The sequence below is a fragment of the Pristiophorus japonicus genome, unplaced genomic scaffold, assembly GCF_044704955.1.
Source record: "Pristiophorus japonicus isolate sPriJap1 unplaced genomic scaffold, sPriJap1.hap1 HAP1_SCAFFOLD_801, whole genome shotgun sequence".
Classification (NCBI taxonomy): domain Eukaryota; kingdom Metazoa; phylum Chordata; class Chondrichthyes; family Pristiophoridae; genus Pristiophorus; species Pristiophorus japonicus.
In genome coordinates this window covers 49,706-72,049 of record NW_027254720.1, presented here as the reverse complement: position 1 = coordinate 72,049, position 22,344 = coordinate 49,706, and the positions used below count along the sequence as shown (strand labels likewise).

Below are 22,344 nucleotides of genomic sequence, written 5' to 3'. Positions count from 1 at the left end.
ACGTTCTCGTGCTAGTAAATGTCAGGTCAATGCAAATGACATGAACCTGGAAATAAGGCGGCTTCAGATCAGGTGGAGGGAGAGTGGAATCGGCCCCAGTGTATCATTCTGCAATCAGTGTAGCTATGTAGTCCTTTAAGAGTATTGATGTTTAACTGCTGTTAACTAAACCTGGGTTAACATAAAGCTGAAATTAAATAAATACTGAGTGAGTACATGTAGATATCAATTAAAAGACTGTCAATTTCCTCACTCTGGTCTTTTGTGTTCCTGGAGAATTCCTTCCTTTATATTTTGTTGAAATGTGCTGCAAAGTTTAGTGTGACAGACAGGAACTTTGCTAAACATAACATTTACAATAGAGCGCTATTCATTTTATTATGCTTCCATTTGTTCACAGCGAGTTGGAGATTATGTTGTCTCCTGCTTGCATCTGCAGCCTTTGTGTTATTGCTTCTCCATGTCTCTCCTTGCCCCCTTTGTTTCTTTCTCTGCTCTCTCACTCTATAAATGGGAAAGCTGGAGAAAGCCTACAGAAATAACATGTTAAACCCCCCTCTGGAGAATTCTGCCCACACACACACACAACCTGGTTCCCACTGTTCAAGGGAATCAACATTAACTTTCTTTAAATGCTTTGAGCACTTTTTAAAAATATCAAAAGTTATAAAAAAATGTTAAGTATTTAAGAAACGTGATCAGTCTGCCTCTGTGAACAGCGCCATCTAGCTTGGAGATATGGATCTTGGGAGCTAGGAGGACTGAAAGGCGTGTACAGGTTGAACCTCACTTATCCGGCATCCTCGGGACCTGGCCTGTGCCAAATAAGGGATTTTGCCGGATAAAGGAAGGTCAGCCCGAGAATTCGGGGTGGGGGGGGGGGGGCGGGGTTGGGGGGAGAGGCGGCCTGAGGGCGGGGAGATCGGTTCCCCGGGCGGGCTGTGAAGTGTCGGCAGGCGTCCGGCGGGCTGAGTATTGGTGGGCTGTGAAGTCCGGGTGGAGGTCGGTGGTGTTCTGCGCATGCGCCCCCGGCCACCAGAATCATGCCGGACGAGGGGTGGTCCTGGATAAGGGAAGTCCAACCTGTATAATGTAAGTACATGGGAAATTTAAACCTCACCAACTCAAACCATAACCAATGTGTGTCAGAACTAGTATGATGTAGCCTCCCCTTAAGCACAGTTAGATATATAAAAAATTATATATTAAATGGAGATCTCCAACAATTTTTTCTTTGGATCACTAAGTTTTACTGGTTGGCTAAAAATGGCATTTTTTTTACTAAATACTGGTCGCAGATTAAAGAATTTAACGCGTGTAGAATCAGAGACATTTCAGTTGCCTCAAATATAAAGATCCCTGATTTAAGTAGTGCTTTATTATAACTACTTTTATAACTTTCACATTTATCTTTTCAGAACATCTGTCTCTACACCTTCCACATCATCGCCCTCATTAAAATCAGTTAAAGGAAAGAAGCTGCACTGCTCTCGTCTAAAGATGCTATTGAATTGTGAGCAGAAACAGCAGAGCAAGAAAGGGACTCTTCGAGATTTCCTCTCTACAGTGTAAACTGCAATTTGTGATTTTATTTTATTTGTAGTGCTTAAACTTTGTCTACGCAAGTGAGAGCAAGAAAAAGTGGGAAAAGCTGAATTGCCTGTCAATTCACGTAATCAGTTAGGTGCACAACTGTATACTATATCTTTAGCTTTATGCAAATTGAGTTTTGCGATGTTGTCATAAAATAGGTTTTGCTTTGCTGTTAGTTTATAAATGAATTGCCAGAAATGTTACAAGAGCAAAAGCATGTTAGAGCTCTGACCTGCTACAATGCATCTGTGGTACTGCAGATTAACCAGAAGCATGTGCGCAGCCTGGTAAGAGGTAAGCCAAGCTGCCATCTGGTTTTCTCTGAAACATACTGCTGTCTGTAGGAGGATGCAAGCGTATTATACTTCTAGATACTGAGTTTCAAGTGGCAGCAGCTGCCAGGACATAAACAAATGGTTGTAGTAAATAATATGTGTTTATCCATGTTACCACAAATCAGTTTTGTTAAAAATCTGAAAGGAATGATGAATTGTACTATCTTAACATTTTAAGATTTTCTAATTGTGAATAGTGTTCATGGAATTAAGTGACTTTTTTACATTTCTCCCTGAAAACAGTCTCGAGCAGAGACTGCAGGTGGGAGAGATCAGACAGAAGGCTCGTGTTTGGCCAGCTACAGTGGGAAATAACAACAGCCTGGCAGAAGGTTAGAGTTAGAGGGTCAGGACAGGTGGACAAGGAAAAAGATTAAAATTGCAGGAGAACAGGACACTTACTCAAAAATACATGCATTTAGAGATGCTATATAATTAAAAACTGATGCTGTGTTTTAAATGTTATATCTATACATTAGTGAAATATACTTAATTGAACATCCTGATTGAAAATGTAATTTATTAAAATATTATCACGCCGTAATTGTATGGTATTTCGATTTAAAACATCTTTTGGTGCTTTTAGAGGCAATAGTGTTGCTAATGAAATTATTTCTTATTCCACTACCGAGACCAGATATAGTACCATTTTATTCCTTCTCCAACCTACTGTACCGATTTGACATTTTTATTTCCCACACCAGTCTATGAGTGAGATTGCCAACCCGTGTCACAATAAGGGCAATTTTGCCCAAATTAATTTAGTAAAGAACTCTTATAGCCAGCAGAGAGAGACCGGTATCCCATTACACGATGGGCCAAATGGCCTCCTTCTGTGCCATAAATTTCTGAGATTAGTCTATGCTGAATTTGAGCCCAGGTCACCGAATTGAAAAGGCAAGGTGCTACCCAGTTGTCTGGTCCTTTATTTGTAAAGCTTTTCTTGTAAGTCTTTCATTAGATAGACCCAGAGATATATTTCAAAGGTCACTATCCCTGATGCTTGCCTAGCTTAGCTTGGCAAACTGTTTTAACATTCATGAAGAACAGATTTTGCTAATTTTTATTTTTGTCAATATACTGTGCAAGACAGTGTTATTGACTGAACAGCTGTGAAATATTTGGCTATGCAGATTTTTTTCTGTAAGGCACAGTATGATTCACATTTCTATAGTAAGGGTCAATTGTTCATGTGAAAAACATGACCAAATACTATCCTCTCAGTATACTGCAAAATTTATAATATCTCCACAAACAATTAAAATATTTCTGCCTTTCACTGCAGTACCGAGGGAGGGAGGGAGTGCTGCATTGTTGGTGGTGCTGTCTTTTGGATGGGACGTTAAACAGGATTCGTCTGTCAGGTGAAAGCAGATTCAATAATAGCTTTCAATAGAGAATTGGATAAATACCCAAAGGGGAAATATTTGCAGGGCTTTGGGGAAAGAGCAGGGGAGTGGGACTAATTGGATAGCTCCTTCAAAGACCCAGCACAAGCATGATGCACCGAATGGCCTTCTGTGCTCTATTTGAAGAGTTCTCCCAGTATCTTAGTTAAAATTACTCCCTCAAACAGCACTACCAAAATAGGTTAACTGATCGTTGCTTGTATTTGCTGTTTGGGGGACCTGATTGCACAAATGGGCTGCTTGATTTACTCATGTAACAGCACTTCAAAAAATAATTCATTGGCTGTGAAGTACTTTCGGTTGTTCTGTGAACATGGTGCTGTATATAATTGCAAATTCTGTTTTAGTGTGCGCCCCTAGGGCACCATACCCCAAACATTTATTGCACCTCAAAAGTTTCTGTAGAGCAAAAAAAAATCATGATTGGATCAAATATAATATTACAAAGGTAACAAATCACAAACACGTCAGTTAGAACAACCGATCAAAAACACTTGGAGTGAACAAGTATGAGAAAGCTATGATCAGCCTTCATCAATTGTCATGACAACCTACCAATCAAATAGCTCAAAGCATTTTCTCCAATCCCTTTCAGCAACCAGTTAGTATGCAGCTCTAAAATATTAAACACTTCTAGAAAAAAAGCTAGAGTTTGCCACTACCTAAGAAATATTTTCAGAAGTGACCTTTGCGTCAAGCTTGCCCCTTTCAAGGGCTGGAGTTCTGCTGGATTCTTGGACCTTGCATTGTTTACCCAGCCTACTCCCTACCCCCACAGACTCCCTTCCAGCACCCAGGTGCCAAAAGGATGAGGTGTAAAAACAATTGTAAGAAAAGGGGACAGGAAAGAAAGGAAAACAAGAGAAAATGAAGTGAAGGAGAGAGCTTCTATTTATATAGCACCCTTAATATCTTCAGAATGTGTCAAAGCTCTTCACAGCCAATTAACTGTTTATGAAAGACAAGTTACTCTTATTCTGTCGGAAAACATGCCAACCAATTACCACACATCAAGGTTCCACAAACAACAAAGAACTGAAAGACCATTTAATTTATTTTTGTTGCTGTTTGTTGCCAGATAAACGTTGGCCAGGACACTGGGAGAACTCCTTACTCATCTTCGAAAACGTGCCATGGAATCTTTTATGTCCACCTGAGAGGACAGAAAGGACCTCGGTTTAATGTCTCATCTGAAAGATGGCACCTCCGACAAAGCAGCAGGAGACCATCTCCAATAAATGAACTTTGATTTATTTATTTTAGCAGTGCTGCCACCTGGGTAATGGGGAGGAAAAGAATGTTTCTCCTGGCTCGGGAGTCTAGAACTAGGGGGTCACAGTCTCAGAATAAGGGGTTGGCCATTTAGGAATTGGGTGAGGAGAAATATGTTCACTCAAAAGATTGTGTATCCTTGGAACTCTCTAACCAAGAGGGCTGTGGATGTTCAGTCGTTGAGTATATTCAAGACAGTATCGATAGATTTTTAGATCTAAGGGAATCAACGGATATGAGGATAATGCGGGAAGGGGGAATTGAGGTGGAAGATCAGCCATAATCTTATTGAATGGCAGAGCAGGTTCGAACTGCCAAATCGCCGCCTACTGTTCCTTTTTCTTATGTTCTTAGTTCCTTGTGCAGTCCTCGTAAAAAATCTGAAAGCTAAGGGAGTGCTCCAGCTCCAAGGTCTGCAGTCACTGAAGACATGCCCCTCATAAGAGGAATAAGACAAAGTTGTCCACTGTTACCCATCCTATTCCATGGGATGATGTAAGGAATGGTCTGGAGTGGTTGGTTCAGTTATTTCTGAAAGTATTATGGCATCTCTATTTGACGATGATATTGTCTTAATTTTTTACCTGAGGATCTATCCACTCTACCCACCATCTTAAACAATAAGCTAAGCAGTGGGGTATGCTAGTGGGTGCTCCTAACAGTGGTTTTGCATGGATGAAGAGGGCATCTAGAAGGTATTGATTGGCTGAAATTGTTAATGTAATTGTACTTCAAAAGGAAGATGGTTGTCTCAAATTAACACCTATAACTCTCAATTGCCTATTAAGAATTTGTTCTTCAAAAATACATTTCAAAAAGACAGGAATATATCTGGCCAGCAATGTTTTTGGGCTACGTACTGCCAATTCCAGTATAGACATCTTAAAAGGACTCCATGGAGTATTTGCCATATAAAGGTTCATCAGAGACTCAAATCAAAAGTTAACGAAAGGTACCGCTAAAGATTCAGAACTCTACTAATATTTAACTTTATATATTAAGTAAATCAAGTATTGTACTACTAGTTTCTTGCTGTGAGTTTCTGCATCTGCATGTAATTAATTTACTGTAAATAAATTTGGCTATTATGTAAGTATTTACTCCCTGTCAAAGTGAACAGGAAAGCATAGTGGGCAGTATAACAAAAATAAACATTTTGTTTATAGTGCATTATATTTTTGTTCCCTGCTTTCTTATTTCTGACACCCTTGGAGTTAAAATCGGGGTCAATAAATTAAACATCCAATCTGGCTGATGCACATCAATACAGGAACAGACACGATAGAGGCTATTTTTACCCAACCCGCCTGTCAGGAAATTGACGAGTTCAGCTGCAGCGCTAGTTTTAAACCTGACCCGAGTTTATTCTCAATTGAAGTCAATGGAGAGTAATATTGGGCGAGTTGTAAAACCGCCGTTCCACTCGATCCTGTGGATTTTCCGATGGATGGGTTAAGTTAAAATTACCCCTGATTTATCTGTAGGTTGCTACAGTGAAACGAAAGGTGGTTTTAATGGGCCCAATCCTGGCCATGACTTGCATCAATTTTTTTGGAGTAAGTTGTTTTTTCTGGCGTAAGTTTAAAAAATGCCATTTCCCCCAAAAAATTTGCTCCAGAGTAAGTCAGGTACGATTTTTTTTAGGTACATTTTTTTTTCAAAAGGGGGCATTCCCAGACACTTAGGCCAGTTTTGGCCATTTATGCCACTTTGGCCAGCAAAAACCTACTCCAAATCCACGTAGGTCAGCATATGTGACCAGCTCTGAAAAACCTTGCAGGCAATGAAGAAAAAGCAGGAAAGGGAAGGGAACTGGAGAGGACCTCAACAACCAAGCACGAAACATTGCAAGGAAAAGCTCAAACAATTAAAATACTAATAAAAATGAAGTAAATCCTCCCGGAGCTGACCGCGATGCCACGGGGGGGGGGTGGGTGGGGGCGGAGTGGTAGAGCCAGAGAGATACTCTTTCTTTCCCCCATGCCCCAAAACACTTTCTCTAACCCCCCCCCCAAAACTCTCCTCCTCTTTCCCTCCCCTGCCCCAATTCACTCATTCTCTCTCTTTCCCCCCCCCCGAAACTCTTTCTCTTCCCCCGCCCCAAACTCTCCTCCCCGCCCCAATCAAAAGTCTCAAGCACAGTCACTAAACAAAAAATATAAGCGAAGTCCTACCTGCCCGGGAACTCAGCGGGCCAGCCGGCCGGTGCGGGAGTCCACTCCGTCGGCGATAGGGTGCGGCGAGATCAGGCGTCCCTTCGGCCTGGGATCGGGGCTGCAAGCATCGGGTCCTGCTCACAGGACGTGCTGGGAGGGCAGGAGCATGCGCGCAGATGCCGGCAGTGCTGTCTGTACTTTGCTCCACCCCACCACAGTCTCCCCACCACAACTCCGGGGTCTCTGAAGAGTGGTGCCCTTTCCAGCGTGCAAAGTCGGCGCGCTTTAGTACGCCGAGAAAACAGCTTGGACAATGTTGGGCCCAATATTCTAGTGCCTGTTAAGTGCAAAGCCTTTAGCGTTATTCTGTTCGGAAACATCACTGATATTTTTCTGTATAGCTGTTGTTGTCCTGCATCTCGGATATGAACTTCAAAGGGTGCAAGAGGTTACTTTAACTATCAAGACACCCTTTGTATTTGACATTCTGTCCGCAGCCTGGTGCAATCATGAGAGATACATATTTGAATTCTTTTTGTTCTGGATGAACTTCAAAGGAGTTGTAAAGTATATTTTCAGGCAGGCTTGCACAGATTTAGCTATTCTCCTGAAGCCATTAGAAAGAGGCAGGAGTATCCATGGAAGTTTAGCAGCAAACTCCCATGTAACGTTATCACCAGGGCCATTCCAGATCTAGTTTTACTTGTGAAGTTTAGCACTGAAGAAATAATTGTTTATTCTCTTTATTCCCAGATGAATAGCTAGATTCTGTATATTACTATAAATCTGCTCTTTATCTTTGCTATTGTACACTTATCTATTTATTGTCAATAAATCTGTTTGGTAATGTATTGCCTAAGCCATGGTCTGATAGAGTGCTTATTCTACCACCTTTTTGAATTGAAGGATTAGGGCACATTGCATATCTAATAAGCTGAATAGAGTGAGAAAGATTTCTTTTTGCCCCCCCCCCCCCACCCTGGGGGCTTGCTACAATTACCTTGTTATGGATCTTATAAAGGAAGATGTATTTCATAGGGAGTGATGGTTGCCTTGTGAGACTGGTCTTTGGCACTAACCTGGAGTAAAGTATCTGTGGTATAAATTCCCCCCAAAAAGCAGCTCACGTGGTCTTCGTAAGACTGAGAAATGTGTAACCGAAAGTGCTGTGGCACCACATTCCATTCACATCACACTTAAGGAGCAAGTTTCAGTTCAAAGCAGATACAAATCTCCTAAAAACTGCCATTTGCTATGAATACAAGTGGTGGGAGTTAGCCCGCGTTAAAACATCTACAGCTTCAGCAATAGCTCACTTCCAATTTTAAAATTAACATTTTTGTAGTTTACATTTGGAGAAGGATTTGTATTGACAATACGGACTTTATAGTAACCTCACCGTGTTCATTGATATGGCATCTCTGTTCCTTTTTTTAAGTATCTGATCTTTTAAGTTTCTCCCACTCCTCCCAAAAATTGCAGCTCTCAAACTGTCAGATTGCAGCTCACAGATTGTATCCTGGCAGTAGGGAAAAGTGTATAAATAGTTGAGTCCTTGCACAATATCTCTAATATCTTTCAGTTTCTTCAGCACCTCAATTGAATTCCATCAAGTCATTTTAGACTCATTTCTGTCGTAGGACAAATTAGCAGTAGGTCTATTGTCACTCAATTGTTTCCTGGCCCCTTATTCATTGTTCTTGCACAGATACGAAGAAGACTTTCTTACAAAACATCTATAAAGATAATTATGCTTCCTGTAGAATGAATATTCAAACTATGGTGGTTATTTGTTTAAAATATTTGTACAGAATTGCATGTTACTTGGAAATCTTAATCTGTGCCAGCAATAGGTGGGTTAAAAACAAGACTTTGAAAACAAGGATAGGCTTCATTATGGTCAACTCCAGTGGCAAAGAATCTTTATTTAGGCAATAACTGAGTTATGAAAAATGATGAAAGGCAAGTGCCATCTGCTATGATATTTACTTGACAATTGGACTAAGTATTCACGTTATGCAGAAAAGTATTAAAGCAGACACTGGCAGGGTCCAATTCTTCATTCTTAGACATTCCATGGTGTTTGATCCTTCAACTGGCTGCTAACTAACTTGCGACAAAAAGAGCAAACTTATTTTAATACAAAAGGGAACTTCTTAAAAACATCTCCTTTTATGAATGGCCCATTATGTCAAGTTTTGTTGGTGTAAGAAAAGTATAAAGCTGCCATTTAAAACAATAATTACACAAGAAACATATGGATGGAGTAAGGTTCATCTGAAAGCTTTCCCTCAACTGCACTTCAGAACTGCACCAGCTGTGTTCAGGTTACATTTGTCTAACCTGCTGGTTAAAATAACTGAATAAGAATCTTCTCAAAACTCAACACATCAAAATAAAGCAAGACTTTTTGGAAGAGAAGAAATAAAAGGCTCTGGCTGTTCCAGATCTCTCAGCTAGGTATAATGGGCTATGGTGTAACTGAAAGGAAAGTTTTGAACCACTCATGGAATGTTCTTGATCATCTCGCCGTCAAACTCACTTTAATGTATCAATGTACTTTTCAAAGTCGGTTGTTTTAAATTGTTGATAACATTCCAATTTATTTTTGCCAATAAATTACACAAGTAAAAAAAAATCTGCTTCAATTCTGTCTTGGATGAGACGTTAAACCAAGGCCCCGTCTACACTCTCAGGTGGATATAAAAAATCCCATGGCACTATTTAGAAGAGCAGGAGAGTTGTCCCTGGTGTCCTACCAATATTTACCCCTTAATCAATATCATTAAAAAACATTATCTGGTCGTTATCACAGCGCTGTTTGTGGAACCTGCCGTGTGCAAATTGGCCTGTGATTCCGAAATTACAATAGTGACTACACATCAAAAAGGACTTCATTGGCTGTAAAACGCTTTGCGACATCCAGTGGTCATAAAAGGCGCTATATAAATGAAATTTTTTCTTTTATAATCTGCTTGATGTCTAGCCCAGTACTTTATTAGCCTTGTTGGTTGTAAGATTACAGCACTTTTTCCTTCACATTTTCTACTAATAACTCTGCTTACAAACTGCTCCAAGATGGCTGAACTTGGCTTGACCAATTTTTAATTATCCAAAATGCTGTGCAAATTCAAAAGATTTTCTCATGAGTTTTAGCAGCTCACAACTGCAAAACACTTGTCTGGGAACTGTGGAAAACGACTGTCCAGGAGATAAGAGAATGAAAGACCCATTCATCGTGAGAGAGTGTCCCTTTGTTTCGAACCTAGACAATTGCATACACGGTGGGCAGACATGCAGAAGAACGGTATAAAATGGCTATAACACGAGGTCAAAGGCTGTAGTCAAGTGAATTGGTAACCTGGTCAGTTACTAAGGGAATCAGGGAATTAATTTCCGATCATTGACCACGGCTGGAATTAACCCCGTGTGTCTTTGCTTAATGGATAGGCAATGTTAACTGTTTTAAGGGACTGTAATGGGGTAGGTTGTTGCAGGCTAATAATTAGAAATTATTGTGCATTTGATGCTATCATAAATTGCTTGTATTTCTTTTGATTATTCTAAGTAAAGATAATCCCTGGATAGGGATGAGTGAAGAAACATCCTGTGTTGGTATTGTTCTGTCTCACAAGTTTAAACTTGTAAAGTGTAGGGTCAAGACAAGATCTTACAGGATAAAACTTGTTTAATTAACATAAGTCTTGACTCTGGTGGAAAGAAAGACATATATATATCTTATAGGCTAAAACCTGTTCTTATAAAAGATAAGTCTTATAGTGGCATCCGAACTGGGACAAGGACTTATGATAGAAAAACAATGTTGACAATGGATGAGTCAATTACAAGATATGTGACTGAAAAGTTTCCCCTTAGAGAAGGGTGGATACAAGTCACTATAGATGGTGGTGATCCGGTTTTGGGGGTTTGGATACAGGACAAGGTCTCCGTGTTGGCCTGAATTGATCGAAGCCGTTTGGTTGTCAGTTAAGATCAATGAAAGTGTAAAAGATAAATTATGAACAGAGATTAGTGAAAAAGAAGTGGTAGTAAACCGACTCCTTATGGAATTGAAGGAAGATAGGGAAAGGGTTAAAAAAAACTCGGACAGGTTGGAAAAGTTTGAGAAGGAGAAGGAGTAGCTCGAGGGGAAATTTGAAAAGGAGTTGGAGGATAAACAGTCGGAGATTAAAGCAGTGGAAGAAGCTTGCTCCGAAGCACTTAAAGTTTCTGAATGAATGGACAGTCTCAGAACTAACGAGGACCTGAAAGCTGTGTTTGGGGTCGCTCAAAGAGATTTTAGCGGAACAGAGCGCGAAGGGGGATGACACTGATTGTAAAAGGAAGATTAGGGAATTGGAAGATAAGCTACGGGTTCAGAGAGGCATAACCTCCTGGTCCGGGAGAGATAGATAGGATAGAATCTAGCTGCTGAAACGTTTGTTCAAGAGACAAAAGAAAAAGAAACTTAAAGTTGAAACTGACACTTAAGCTGCCAGCTTTTATGCCGAGTAAAAAAAAGACATGAGTTACGGAGTGAAAGCAATCTTAACGGATGTTGGAAACGTTTTGAGTTTGTATGAAAGTGTGTGTTTATGTGGAAGTTTTCCCGACTGTAAATGTGTGGGGGGTTGAAGAACGTGCATTTGTAATTAAACTTGCAGGTTGTGAATGTGGGGGGAGTTGAAGAATTTTCCGTTCGCTTGAAAGCCTGTCTGTAAAGAACAGTGTGTCTGTATGTTTGGCTTAGCTCCGCCCATCTTTTCAACAGAGAGCTGAAAGTTTGTAAACCCTTTGTATTATTGTTGTGGATGTTAGATGCTTATGCTGTTAAGCTGGCTAATTGAATTATGTATGTATACATATGTATTATTTGAGAGATATTTGAACCATGTTTTTGGTTTTGAATTGATTTGCCATCTCGTGTTCATAATCCATTACAGGGTCAATATTTTCTAAGTTGTGTGATTGCGGTTGTTTAAGAACTAATGAAATTGTGTAAAAATGCAGGTGCAGATTTATTTTGATTATAATCCACGCAGTTATGAAATGCACAGAAGACCATTTGTTCTGAAAAAGATAAATTTCAGCCTTGAAGTTAGTTGCTATGGTATCTGCTAAAAAAAATGAATTCGAATCGTAACAAAGCACTTTCTTCAATTTGGTTACTCTCTAAGTTTTGACAAGTGAGAAGCAATCAGTAATTGTAAATGGGTTGGAAGGTTAAAAAAAAAGATATAAAGTGTTAAAAACTGTGCAGGAAACAGCAGGTTTTGGTTGCAGAAAGGAGAAATGGATTGGGAAAATAGATTAAAGTGTAGGACGGTTGATGAACAGTGGCATACATCTAAGGAGATAGTCCATAACGCTCAAGAAAAATATATTCCAGTGAGGAGGAAAGGATGTAAAAGAAAAGATAGTCATCTGTGGCTAACTAAAGAAATAAAGAATGGTATCCAATTAAAAACAAGGGCATACAAAGTGGCCAAAACTAGTGGGAGAACAGAAGATTGGGAAGCTTTTAAAAGCCAGCAAAGAATGAATAAAACAATGATGAAGAAAGGTAAGATAAGACTATGAAAGTAAACTAGCACGAAATATAACAACAGATAGCAAGAGTTTCTACAGGTAAATAAAAAGGAAAAGAGTGGCTAAAGTAAATGTTAGTCCCTTAGAGGACGCGACTGGGGAATTAGTGATGGGGAACATGGAGATGGCAGAAACTCTGAACAAATATTTTGTATTAGTCTTTACGGTACAGGACACTAAAAATATCCCAATAGTGGATAGTCAAGTGGCTATAGGGGGGTAGGAATTTAACACAATCACAATCACTAAGGAGGTGGTACTCAGTAAGATAATGGGAGTAAAGGAGGATAAATGCCCTGGACCTGATGGCTTGCATCCTAGGATCTTAACAGAAGTAGCGGCAGGGATAGTGGATGCATTGGTTGTAATTTACCAAAATTGCCTGGATTCTGGGGAGGTCCCAGCAGATTGGAAAACTGCAAAAGCAATGCCCCTATTCAAAAAAGGAGGCAGACAAAAAGCAGGAAACTATAGACCAGTTAGTCTAACATCTGTGATTGGGAAAATGTTGGAGTCCATTATTGAAGAAGCAGTAACAGGACATTTGGAAAAGCAAAATTTGGTCAGGCAAAGTCAGGATTTATGAAGGGGAAGTCATTTTTGACAAATTTGCTGGAATTCTTTGAGGATGTAACGAACAGGGTGGATAAAGGGGAACCAGTGGATGTGGTATATTTGGACTTCCTGAAGGCATTTGACAAGGTGCCACACAAAAGTTTACTGCACAAGATAAAAGTTCACAGGGTTGGGGGTTATATATTAGCATGGATAGAGGATAGGCTGAAAACTGAAAACAGAGTCGGGATAAATGGTTCATTCTCTGGTTGGCAATCAGTAACGAGTGGGGTGCCACAGGGATCAGTACTGGGACCCCAACTATTTACAATCTATATTGATGACTTGGAAGAGGGGACTGAGTGTAATGTAGCCAAGTTTGCTGACAATACAAAGATGGGAGGAAGGGCAATGTGTGAAGAGGTCATAAAGAGGCAGCAGGAGGACATAGACAGGCTAAGTGAGTGGGCAAGAATTTGGCAGATGGAGTATAATGACGGAAAGTGTGAGCTCATGCACTTTGGCAGAAAAAAATCAAAGAGCAAGTTATTATTTAAATGGAGAAAGATTGCAAAGTGCTGCAGTACAGCGGGACCTGGGGGTACTTGTGCATGAAACACAAAAGGATAGTAAGCAGGTACAGCAAGTGATCAGGAAGGCCAATGGAATCTTAGCCTTTATTGCAAAGGGGATGGAGTATAAAAGCAGCGAAGTCTTGCTACAGCTGTACAGGGTATTGGTGAAGCCACACCTGGAATACTGCGTGCAGTTTTTGTTTCCATATTTACGAAAGGATATACTTGCTTTGGAAGCAGTTCAGAGAAGGTTCACTAGGTTGATCCCGGGTATGAGAGTGTTGACTTATGAGGAAAGGTTGAGTAGGTTGGGCCTCTACTCATTGGAATTCAGAAGAATAAGAGGTGATCTTATCGAAACGTATAAGATTATGAGGGGGCTTGACAAGGTGGATGCAGAGAGGATGTTTCCACTGATGGGGGAGACTAGAACTAGAGGGCATGATCTTAGAATAAGGGGCCACCCATTTAGAACTGAGATGAGGAGAAATTTCTTCTCTCAGAGGGTTGTGAATCTGTGAAATTCGCTGCCTCAGAGAGCTGTGGAGGCTGGGACATTGAATAAATTTAAGACCGAAATAGACAGTTTCTTGAGCGATGAGGGGATGAGGGGCTATGGGGAGCGGGCAGGGAAGTGGAGCTGAGTCCATGATCAGATCAGCCATGATCTTATTGAATGGCAGAGCAGGCTCGAGTGGTCTTATGGCCTATTCCTGTTCCTATTTCTTAAGTCTTTATGCTCAGGTACAGTAAAAGTGAACACTTATGAGGTCCAAGAGGATAGAGGGGTGTGCATAAGATGCCACGAGCGACCACCGGTGTGGTTTGTGCGGGCGGAAGTGAGTGACCACTCAAGGTATTGTTGGAGTGAATTTTCGGACATAGCAAAGCAGGATGGGGTAAGCCACCACGAAATGAACTTTGTACCAAGAAGCCTATCTGCTGTCCCTGATATGAACTCTGCAGCAACAAGTGATTCATGGCCAGGTGCAGGCCACTGTTTCATAGAAAGCTTTGCAACAGAATAACTAACCACAAAAGAAACATAGAAACATAGAAACAGAGTAAGGGCCCCCAAACTCGCGCCATGCTATCAGGTTTCACTAGGACTAAAAAGTTGTATGTAAATGAATTGCGTTGCTATATGGATTGATTGGTTGTATGTAAATGAATTTAAATGATTGTATTCCGCCCTCTGTAAACTGCTTATAACCCCGCAGCACTAGGCACTCGGGGAGGTGATTCGCAGATCGCGGGACCTCAATTCTTCTCCCAGAGCTCTGTTAGCAATAAAGTTGTCTCTCTTACTTTACTAGAGTCTATGTGAATTTATTTTCACTAACAAATTGGCGTAGTCGGCAGGATACCGCGGAGCTGGATAGTCGTATGACCCAGTAGAACGGGATAGTAGTCAATTTCTGACCACCCAGAAATTATACTGGGGGAAGCGGCTGGCCGGCGAATGGTATCAAATGAATAAAATAGATTCAGTAAGTAAAGAGACATAACTTGATAGTATGTGATAGTATGTGATAAGAGTTAAGAAATTCAGACTGTAGTGGCGTACAACGCAGACTGAAAGTAAAGTAATTATTGATGCGGGGGTTGATTATTTTAGTCCAATGTTCATAGAAGGTGATATAGAAATCGGTGCGGAAGGGAGCTGATCACTCCAACCAAGGGCCGGACTCTGGTGGTAAGGAAACACATTAATCTTCGCGAGCAAGACAAGAGGTCTCTGAGAGGTGAATCGTGGCCGTGAGTATTTAAGTTCGGAAATTCCATAAACTAAAGGGGAATACAGGAACATAGAATAAACATCTTCAATGGCAGGTAAGAAAACGGACGTAAAATGTGGACCGCCCGGGTCCCAAATTAACTCTTACATGACCGATCGACAAGTCTTAATTAAAAAAAATGCAGAAAGACGGCTGGGATGTATCCCAGACATTAGAACAACAACGAAATTGGATGGCAAAACAAAAGAAAGATAAAACCAAAAAGGCCGGAGTATTACTAGTACATCAGTTAGCAGGACTAATTGAGCAAGTAAAGGACGTTAGAGAGAAAAGGGAAGAGAAAAGTAAATAATTAAGTCAGGCACAAGGAAAATGTAGGGAATGGGTAAAGAAATGCCTGGCGTTAGAACAACAGATTCAGAACCGTTCCCAATGGGGGGAAGAAACAGCCTCACTGCCCCCTTACGAAGATTACCAAGGTACGGCAACAGCCCCGGGTCAGGAAGATCTAGAAACCTTCCCGGCGGTGCCAGTCACCAGGGGAGGAACTGCAGCGAATCCCACTGCAACCTATAAACCATTTACCCCTGACAAGAGACCGCAGATAATGGCATCCCTGGGCAAATTACAACCCCGGTGTGCGAATACCAAATTTTGGGCAGAGCTGGATACAGTTTGGGTGGGCCACCAACTACACTTTAGGTAATGCCCCTACTAATTGGAGTAAAATTACTACAACCAAACAACAAAAGGGGGAAGGAGCCTCAGAGTATGGGGAATGATTATTCCAGATATACACTAGTAGGGGGCCGACAGTGTGAGATGCTAGTGGACACTGGAGCCTCAATATCCATTACCAATCTACCCCTTCCCGTAACCGACAAAAAGGCATTAATAAACGGAATAGATGGATGGCCAACACCGACCTACCTGAGCACCACCTAAGTGGTGGAAATTGATAATTTATGTATACCCATGAGATTTTACGTATGCAAGAATCGTGAGGAAACAATATTGGGGAATGACGTAATGAAGGAATTCCAGGCCCTGATTGATTGTGGCGAGGGGAAATTAACATGGCCAAAGGCAGATGGCAGTAAGGGAGATTTGGGACAGATAGCTCACCATATGGAAAGTTTAGGTGTAGGAACAGCCACAAAAACCAACTGGCATACCGAGACTGGAGGATATGGCGGCATTTGTGCCTCTGTGCCCGAGGTTTGGGCACAGACAAAATTGGATACCGGAAAGGTGGACATGGACCCTATTAAGGTCCCGGGACCATCTCATAAACCACACCGGCAATACCCTATAAGACCCGAAGCCAGAACAGCAGTTGTAGAAATAGTAAAGGGACTAGTGGATAAAGGTATCTTAAGAGAAACTGTTAGCACCACTAACTCCCCAACATGGCCAGTAGGGAAGCCAGATGGGAGTTATAGACTAACCATTGACTACACCGCCCTTAATAAGGTCACCCGCAAACTATACCTGATAGTGGCCAGTCCCTCCACAATCCTTAATGGATTATCCCCTGGACATAAAATCTTTACAGTCCTGGACATAGCCAATGGCTTCCGGGCACTTCCCCTCGACCCAGAATCACAAGAGAAATTCGCCTTCACGGTGGAGGATAAACAATATACTTGGACCCGATTACCACAAGGGTTCCATAATAGTCCTGCCATATTCCACCGAGTCATGAGCGACGTACTAAAACAAATAGAAATACCGGCAGGAAATAGTATTTTACAATATGTTGACAACATATTAATAGCTTCAGAAACCAAGGAGGGACATCAGGCAATCCTATACCTGGTGTTACGAGCTTTAGAAACGGCAGGCCTTAAGGTCAACCCCAAGAAAGCCCAGGTAGGGAAAACCCAAGTCCTGTACCTAGGATACTGCCTTTCAAAGGGGTTGAAAGAAATGCCCTCGGATAGGAAAAAGGCTGTCAAGGACATGCCTAGACCAGTAACGGTAAGGGGGGTGAGGGTCTCTTTAATTACAGTCGGAAGTTTATTCCTGAGTTTGCAAAGATTGCCGAGCCTATACAAAGACTAGTAAAGGGAGAAAAACCGGCCCTAGACCTTATAGAGTGGGGCCCTGAACAAGAACAGGCGTATAGTAAACTCAAGTCAGAACTGGTCTCCGCACCTGGATTGAGACTGCCTGACATGGGTAAAGATTTCCACATCCACTGTACCAATGAAGATGGGTTCTATACGGCCGAGGTCACCCAAGATCACGGGGCTAAAAGGAGACCTATAGCCTATTACTCCACCGCCGAAGGTCCGGTGGTGACCGGATTATCCAGATGTATAGCTGCACTGGACTGCGCAGCTTGGGCAGTAAAAATAAGCGAGCCCGTGGTAATGACCGGAAACATCATTCTCCACACCAAACACACGTTGGTAGAAATGTTAAACACAGGAAAACTGAGAACCGTTTCTAATATGAGACGGGCAAAGTGGGAAGCAGTCCTCTTGCCACCCAACAAAGCAGTAACTATAATTAGAGATGTAGGGGAAAACCCCGCGGAGGGCATAGTGCAAGAGGGAGAGCCTCACGATTGCGGGGATGTGGATATGGACATGGAAGAGGATAGAATAAAAGACACGCCCCTTCAAACCGCAGAACAAACCTTGTTTGTAGACGGCTCGCGAAAATACGTAGAGGGACTACCTCAGACCGGATGGGCTGTAGTTAACCAGGATCTAGAGACAGTCGAATCAGGCGAATTAGTGGGGGGTCGTCAGCTCAGGTGGCAGAATTGGTAGCCCTCACCCGGGCACTGGAACTATCAGAGGGTAAGATCGTTAATATCTATACGGATAATAGATATGCATTCGGGGTAGTACACGATTATATGACAGCATGGGGGAGGAGGGGTTTTATCACAACCAGCGGACATCCCATAAAACACCAGCTGAGAATAGAAGCTCTCTTAGCAGCCAGTAATAAACCAAAACAGGTAGCGGTCATTAAAATTAAAGCCCACCAAAGGGAACCGGACCGAACCAGTCCAGATTGGCTGAGTCACCAGGGAAATCAAGCTGTGGACTTAGCTGCACAAGAGGCATTAGAACAAGAGGAGTGTGAGGAAGCCTCAGTCAGCGCCGCTGGGGTCCGAGAGAAACAGATAAGTATCGAGAAACTACACCAGGACACTTCTGAGGAAGAAAGGGGTATGTGGACAAAGCAGGGCGCAACGCAAGGAAAGGATAACGTTTGGAGACGAAACAACAAGGTAATGGCGCCTGAATGCATACAGAATACCTTATTGGAGTTGCACCATGGCCTGTCCCATTCAGGACGAGAGGCCATGACCGGGAGTCTTGGAAGAGATTGGTGGTGGAAGGGGATGGGGAGAGATATTGCCAAACATTGCCATCGATGCGTTACGTGCGCACAATATAATCCAGGCAGGCCCATTAAAATTAAAATGGGACACCAGCCCTGTCCACGGGGGCATGGGAACATTTACAAATTGATTTCACAGGTCCTTTGCCCCCATCCCATGGAAAAAGATATTGCCTCGTGATTATAGATCAATTTACCCGCTGGGTGGAAGCTATCCCCACACGTGATTGCACTGCCTCAACTGTGGCAAGGATATTGACCGAGCAGGTGATTCCCCAATGGGGAGTGCCTCTTCAGATAGATTCCGACCAAGGCACCCACTTCACCGGTAAGATTGTAAAAACAGTATGCCAGCTAATGGGCATAAAACAAAAATTCCACATCCCCTACCACCCGCAGAGTTCTGGAATGGTAGAACCATCCCTTAAGAACGCCCTGGCCAAGGCCATGCAAATGTCAGGAAGAACGTGGACAGAAGTATTATCTATTATATTAATGAAGTTAAGAGTCACGGTAAACCGGACAACCGGATTAACCCCTTATAAACTAATGACAGGAAGGGCGATGCAATTCCCAGAAAGCATCATAACAGATGGGGCCGACATAGGCCCATTAAAAGACAAAATTAAATGGTATGTTTTGGAACTAAGCACTCAACTCAAAGGGATGCGTAAATTAGTAAGAGACAATCAGGAAGAGAGAGACGCTCAGAAAGAGCTTGAAAGGCTCCCTGACGTCCTGATGGCGGGACGTCGCGTCATGGTAAAAACATTACCTGAAAAACCAGGGTTTGCACCAAAATGGAATGGCCCATATGAGGTCATAATCAGTGGAGACACCTGTGCCTGTCTGGACATAAGAGGGAAGAGTGTATGGAAACAGTGGACCCAGTTGAAATTGTACAAAGAAACTAATGAGTAAACATAAGACATGTGATTCACGATAATGTAACCAGGATACTTCTTTATGCACCCCAAACAGGTGACGACTGCAAGCAAGTCCAAATTACGGCTACTGCTAATGTGTAAATATTGTATTGTTTGAGCGTAACAAACATGTCTAAGATAGCGTATATAATCGTGTTACTCTATGTTGTCACGGTTGTAAAGCTAATAGGATTAGAAGATAACTTGTTTTTCAAGACCCATATACGTTTACACGGCAATCGAACCATGTGTTACCCACTAGCCCAATCAGTAGAGGCCCTGTTCGTGGCCACCCCTGGGTGGACCCCCCGTGACTTATATACGGCAGATACCTCGGACGCACCCTATGAGGGACAAACGGGCGAATATAGAAGGGGTATACAGGGAAGATGCATGGAATTAATAAATCCCACAGATCCTTTGTGCAGGGGGTCCCGGGGAAAGGACGAAATGGTATGCTCAGACAATGCAAGCTACCCGCTTTGCTTCTCGGGGCAAGGATGGGGGTGTGCATATGCCCTGGTCCCCGAGATCGCCACCTGTGTGCAGACGCAGTGTGCCCATCAGCAGTGTCGAGTGCATAGAGGCCAATTTACTTGCACCTGTAACGAGCAAAGATGCCTGAACATGACCGCAGGGAGGCAAGTTATCTGCGGTCAGTGCATTGGAACTCATGTCAGCTCAGAAACATGGGTATATCCGTTTGATGCTTACCAATTGGTAGGATCGGGCTCAAATTCAAGGGAACCGAGCAATTGGTGGTATAAGCAGTTCACGAGTGTTAGCAACACCGCGTAAAGTGTTATAGAGCTAAGGAGGGATTCGTGTTCCTCCTCAACGGCACCTTCAAGACCGCAACACCGACCCTCCCAGTCCTCTTTGCAGTAGGAACTATAGGACCACTCACTGTTCCATGCCCCCAAAGGGGGCATACCCGGAGAAGGATAGTAACACGGGTCAACAGCAAGGAGTTCTGTGCCGATTGGGAGGATCCTATCACGCTGGGATCATCACTCGGCCACGGGTTCCTCGGGGCCCTGTCTGTGGGGGGATCAGCGGGGGTAATTAGTGCCAAAAATAGGAACTATCTTATTTGTGGATTAACCATTCTGGGAAACAGCAGGGATTGGATGCCATCAACCGGGAGCTGTCTGAATTAAGATTGTATACGGAGCAGACCAGTTATGCCATAGATTATCAGTTAGCCCAACAGGGGGGAGTATGCACAATAATAGGAGACAAATGTATAATACATGTTACGGATGAATCATACAATATCATCCAAGCCACTGATGCCATAAGAAAGCAGCTTGACGAGTTCAGACAAGGCCCAAAAAGGGGGAATAGCTGGCTTGACTGGCTATTAGGGGGATCCTGGGGGTCGTACTAAACGCATGGAGTAGTTATTCTTGTTGTAATAATAATTACTTGTTGCTTGATTATCGGATGTTTTAATATTTGCTGTAAAGTCATGTTGGCCCGAATAGTGCCGGTTGCCAGCATGATCACCGGAAAAGAACATCTGATGGGAACACCCGGAGACACCGAGGAAGACGGAGCGGACGACGCAGGCACAGACCACTACCTATGAAGGGTAGGCTAGAGCTACAGGCAAGGCAGGGAAGTAACTTGCCTCGAAGGTAGACACTGAGCCACCTTCATTGTGGTCATCTGGATTTCGTGAACATCCTCCAGGACCAACAGGGGGAACTGTTGGAGTGGATTTTCGGACATAGCAAAGCAGGATGGGGTAAGCCACCACGAAATGAACTTTGTACCAAGAAGCCTATCTGTTGTCCCTGATATGAACTCTGCAGCAACAAGTGACTCATGGCTAGGTGCAGGCCACTGTTTCATAGAAAGCTTTGCAACAGAATAACTAACCACAAAAGAAGATACAGAGGAAGGGCCCCCAAACTCATGCCATGCTATCAGGTTTCACTAGGACTAAAAAGTTGTATGTAAATGAATTGCGTTGCCAAATGGATTGATTGGTTGTATGTAAATGAATTTAAATGATTGTATTCCGCCCCCTGTAAGCTGCTTATAACCCCGCGGTACAAGGCACTCGGGGAGAAGGTGTTCGCAGATCGCGGGATCTCAACTCTTCTCCCAGAGCTCTGTTAGCAATAAAGTTGTCTCTCTTACTTTACTAGAGTCTATGTGAATTTATTTTCACTAACCTCAATAGCAAGAACGTCCTTCCTCAGATTAGGAGACCAAAACTGAACACAATGTTCCAAGTTTAGCCTCACCAAGGCCCTGTACAACTGCAGTAAGACCTCCCTGCTCCTATACTAAAATCCACTAGCTATGAATGCCAACATACCATTTGCCTTCTTCACCGCCTGCTGTACCTGCATGCCAACGTTCAATGACTGATGTACTATGACGCCCAGGTCTCATTGCATCTCCTCTTTTCCTAATCTGCCACCATTCAGATAATATTCTGCCTTCGTGTTTACAGGTATCACTTCATGATGCACATCATGGTACAATATCATCCGAGTTGGGATTACCATTAGCCCGTTTGTTGGTCCTGCGATGTGTTTAGGACAAACAATCGACTTTTCCCACAAATCTGTTTTATTCACAGAAGGAGGAGCCTTTGGACAAGTTTTAAATTCTATTGCTTGTACAACCATGCTCCCTACCTTGCATACTTGATATAATGGACGGTTACAGTGGTACGGTTACCATGCCACTGAAAAAGTATCCTGATCTTATTGTGAATAAACATGGTGCAACGAGTTACCTCCTTCCTGATTCCCTTATTTGTAAGCACAGTGTCCGTGCCCGATTTAACACTCAAGGACTTAAATTCCTCATGAG

At 42.5% G+C, this 22,344-nt stretch overlaps 1 protein-coding gene and 1 long non-coding RNA gene across 3 annotated transcripts in view; both read left to right on the top strand.

The window, feature by feature from the left end:
- The window catches only part of cunh18orf21 (chromosome unknown C18orf21 homolog), a 107,534-nt gene extending 99,918 nt beyond the window's left edge, over positions 1-7,616 (top strand). For both annotated transcript variants that reach the window (XM_070874391.1, XM_070874392.1), the window contains exon 6: positions 1,419-7,616. In XM_070874391.1, coding sequence (XP_070730492.1) covers positions 1,419-1,572 — 154 coding nt within the window. In that variant the 3' untranslated portion in view covers positions 1,573-7,616. The remainder of the gene's footprint in view (positions 1-1,418) is intronic.
- Positions 7,617-14,129: 6,513 nt separating this feature from the next.
- Positions 14,130-21,664, top strand: LOC139257126 (uncharacterized). Its single transcript, XR_011592222.1, has 2 exons — positions 14,130-14,974; positions 19,568-21,664. It is a non-coding gene; the product is annotated as an uncharacterized lncRNA (long non-coding RNA).
- The last annotated feature ends 680 nt before the right edge of the window (positions 21,665-22,344 follow it).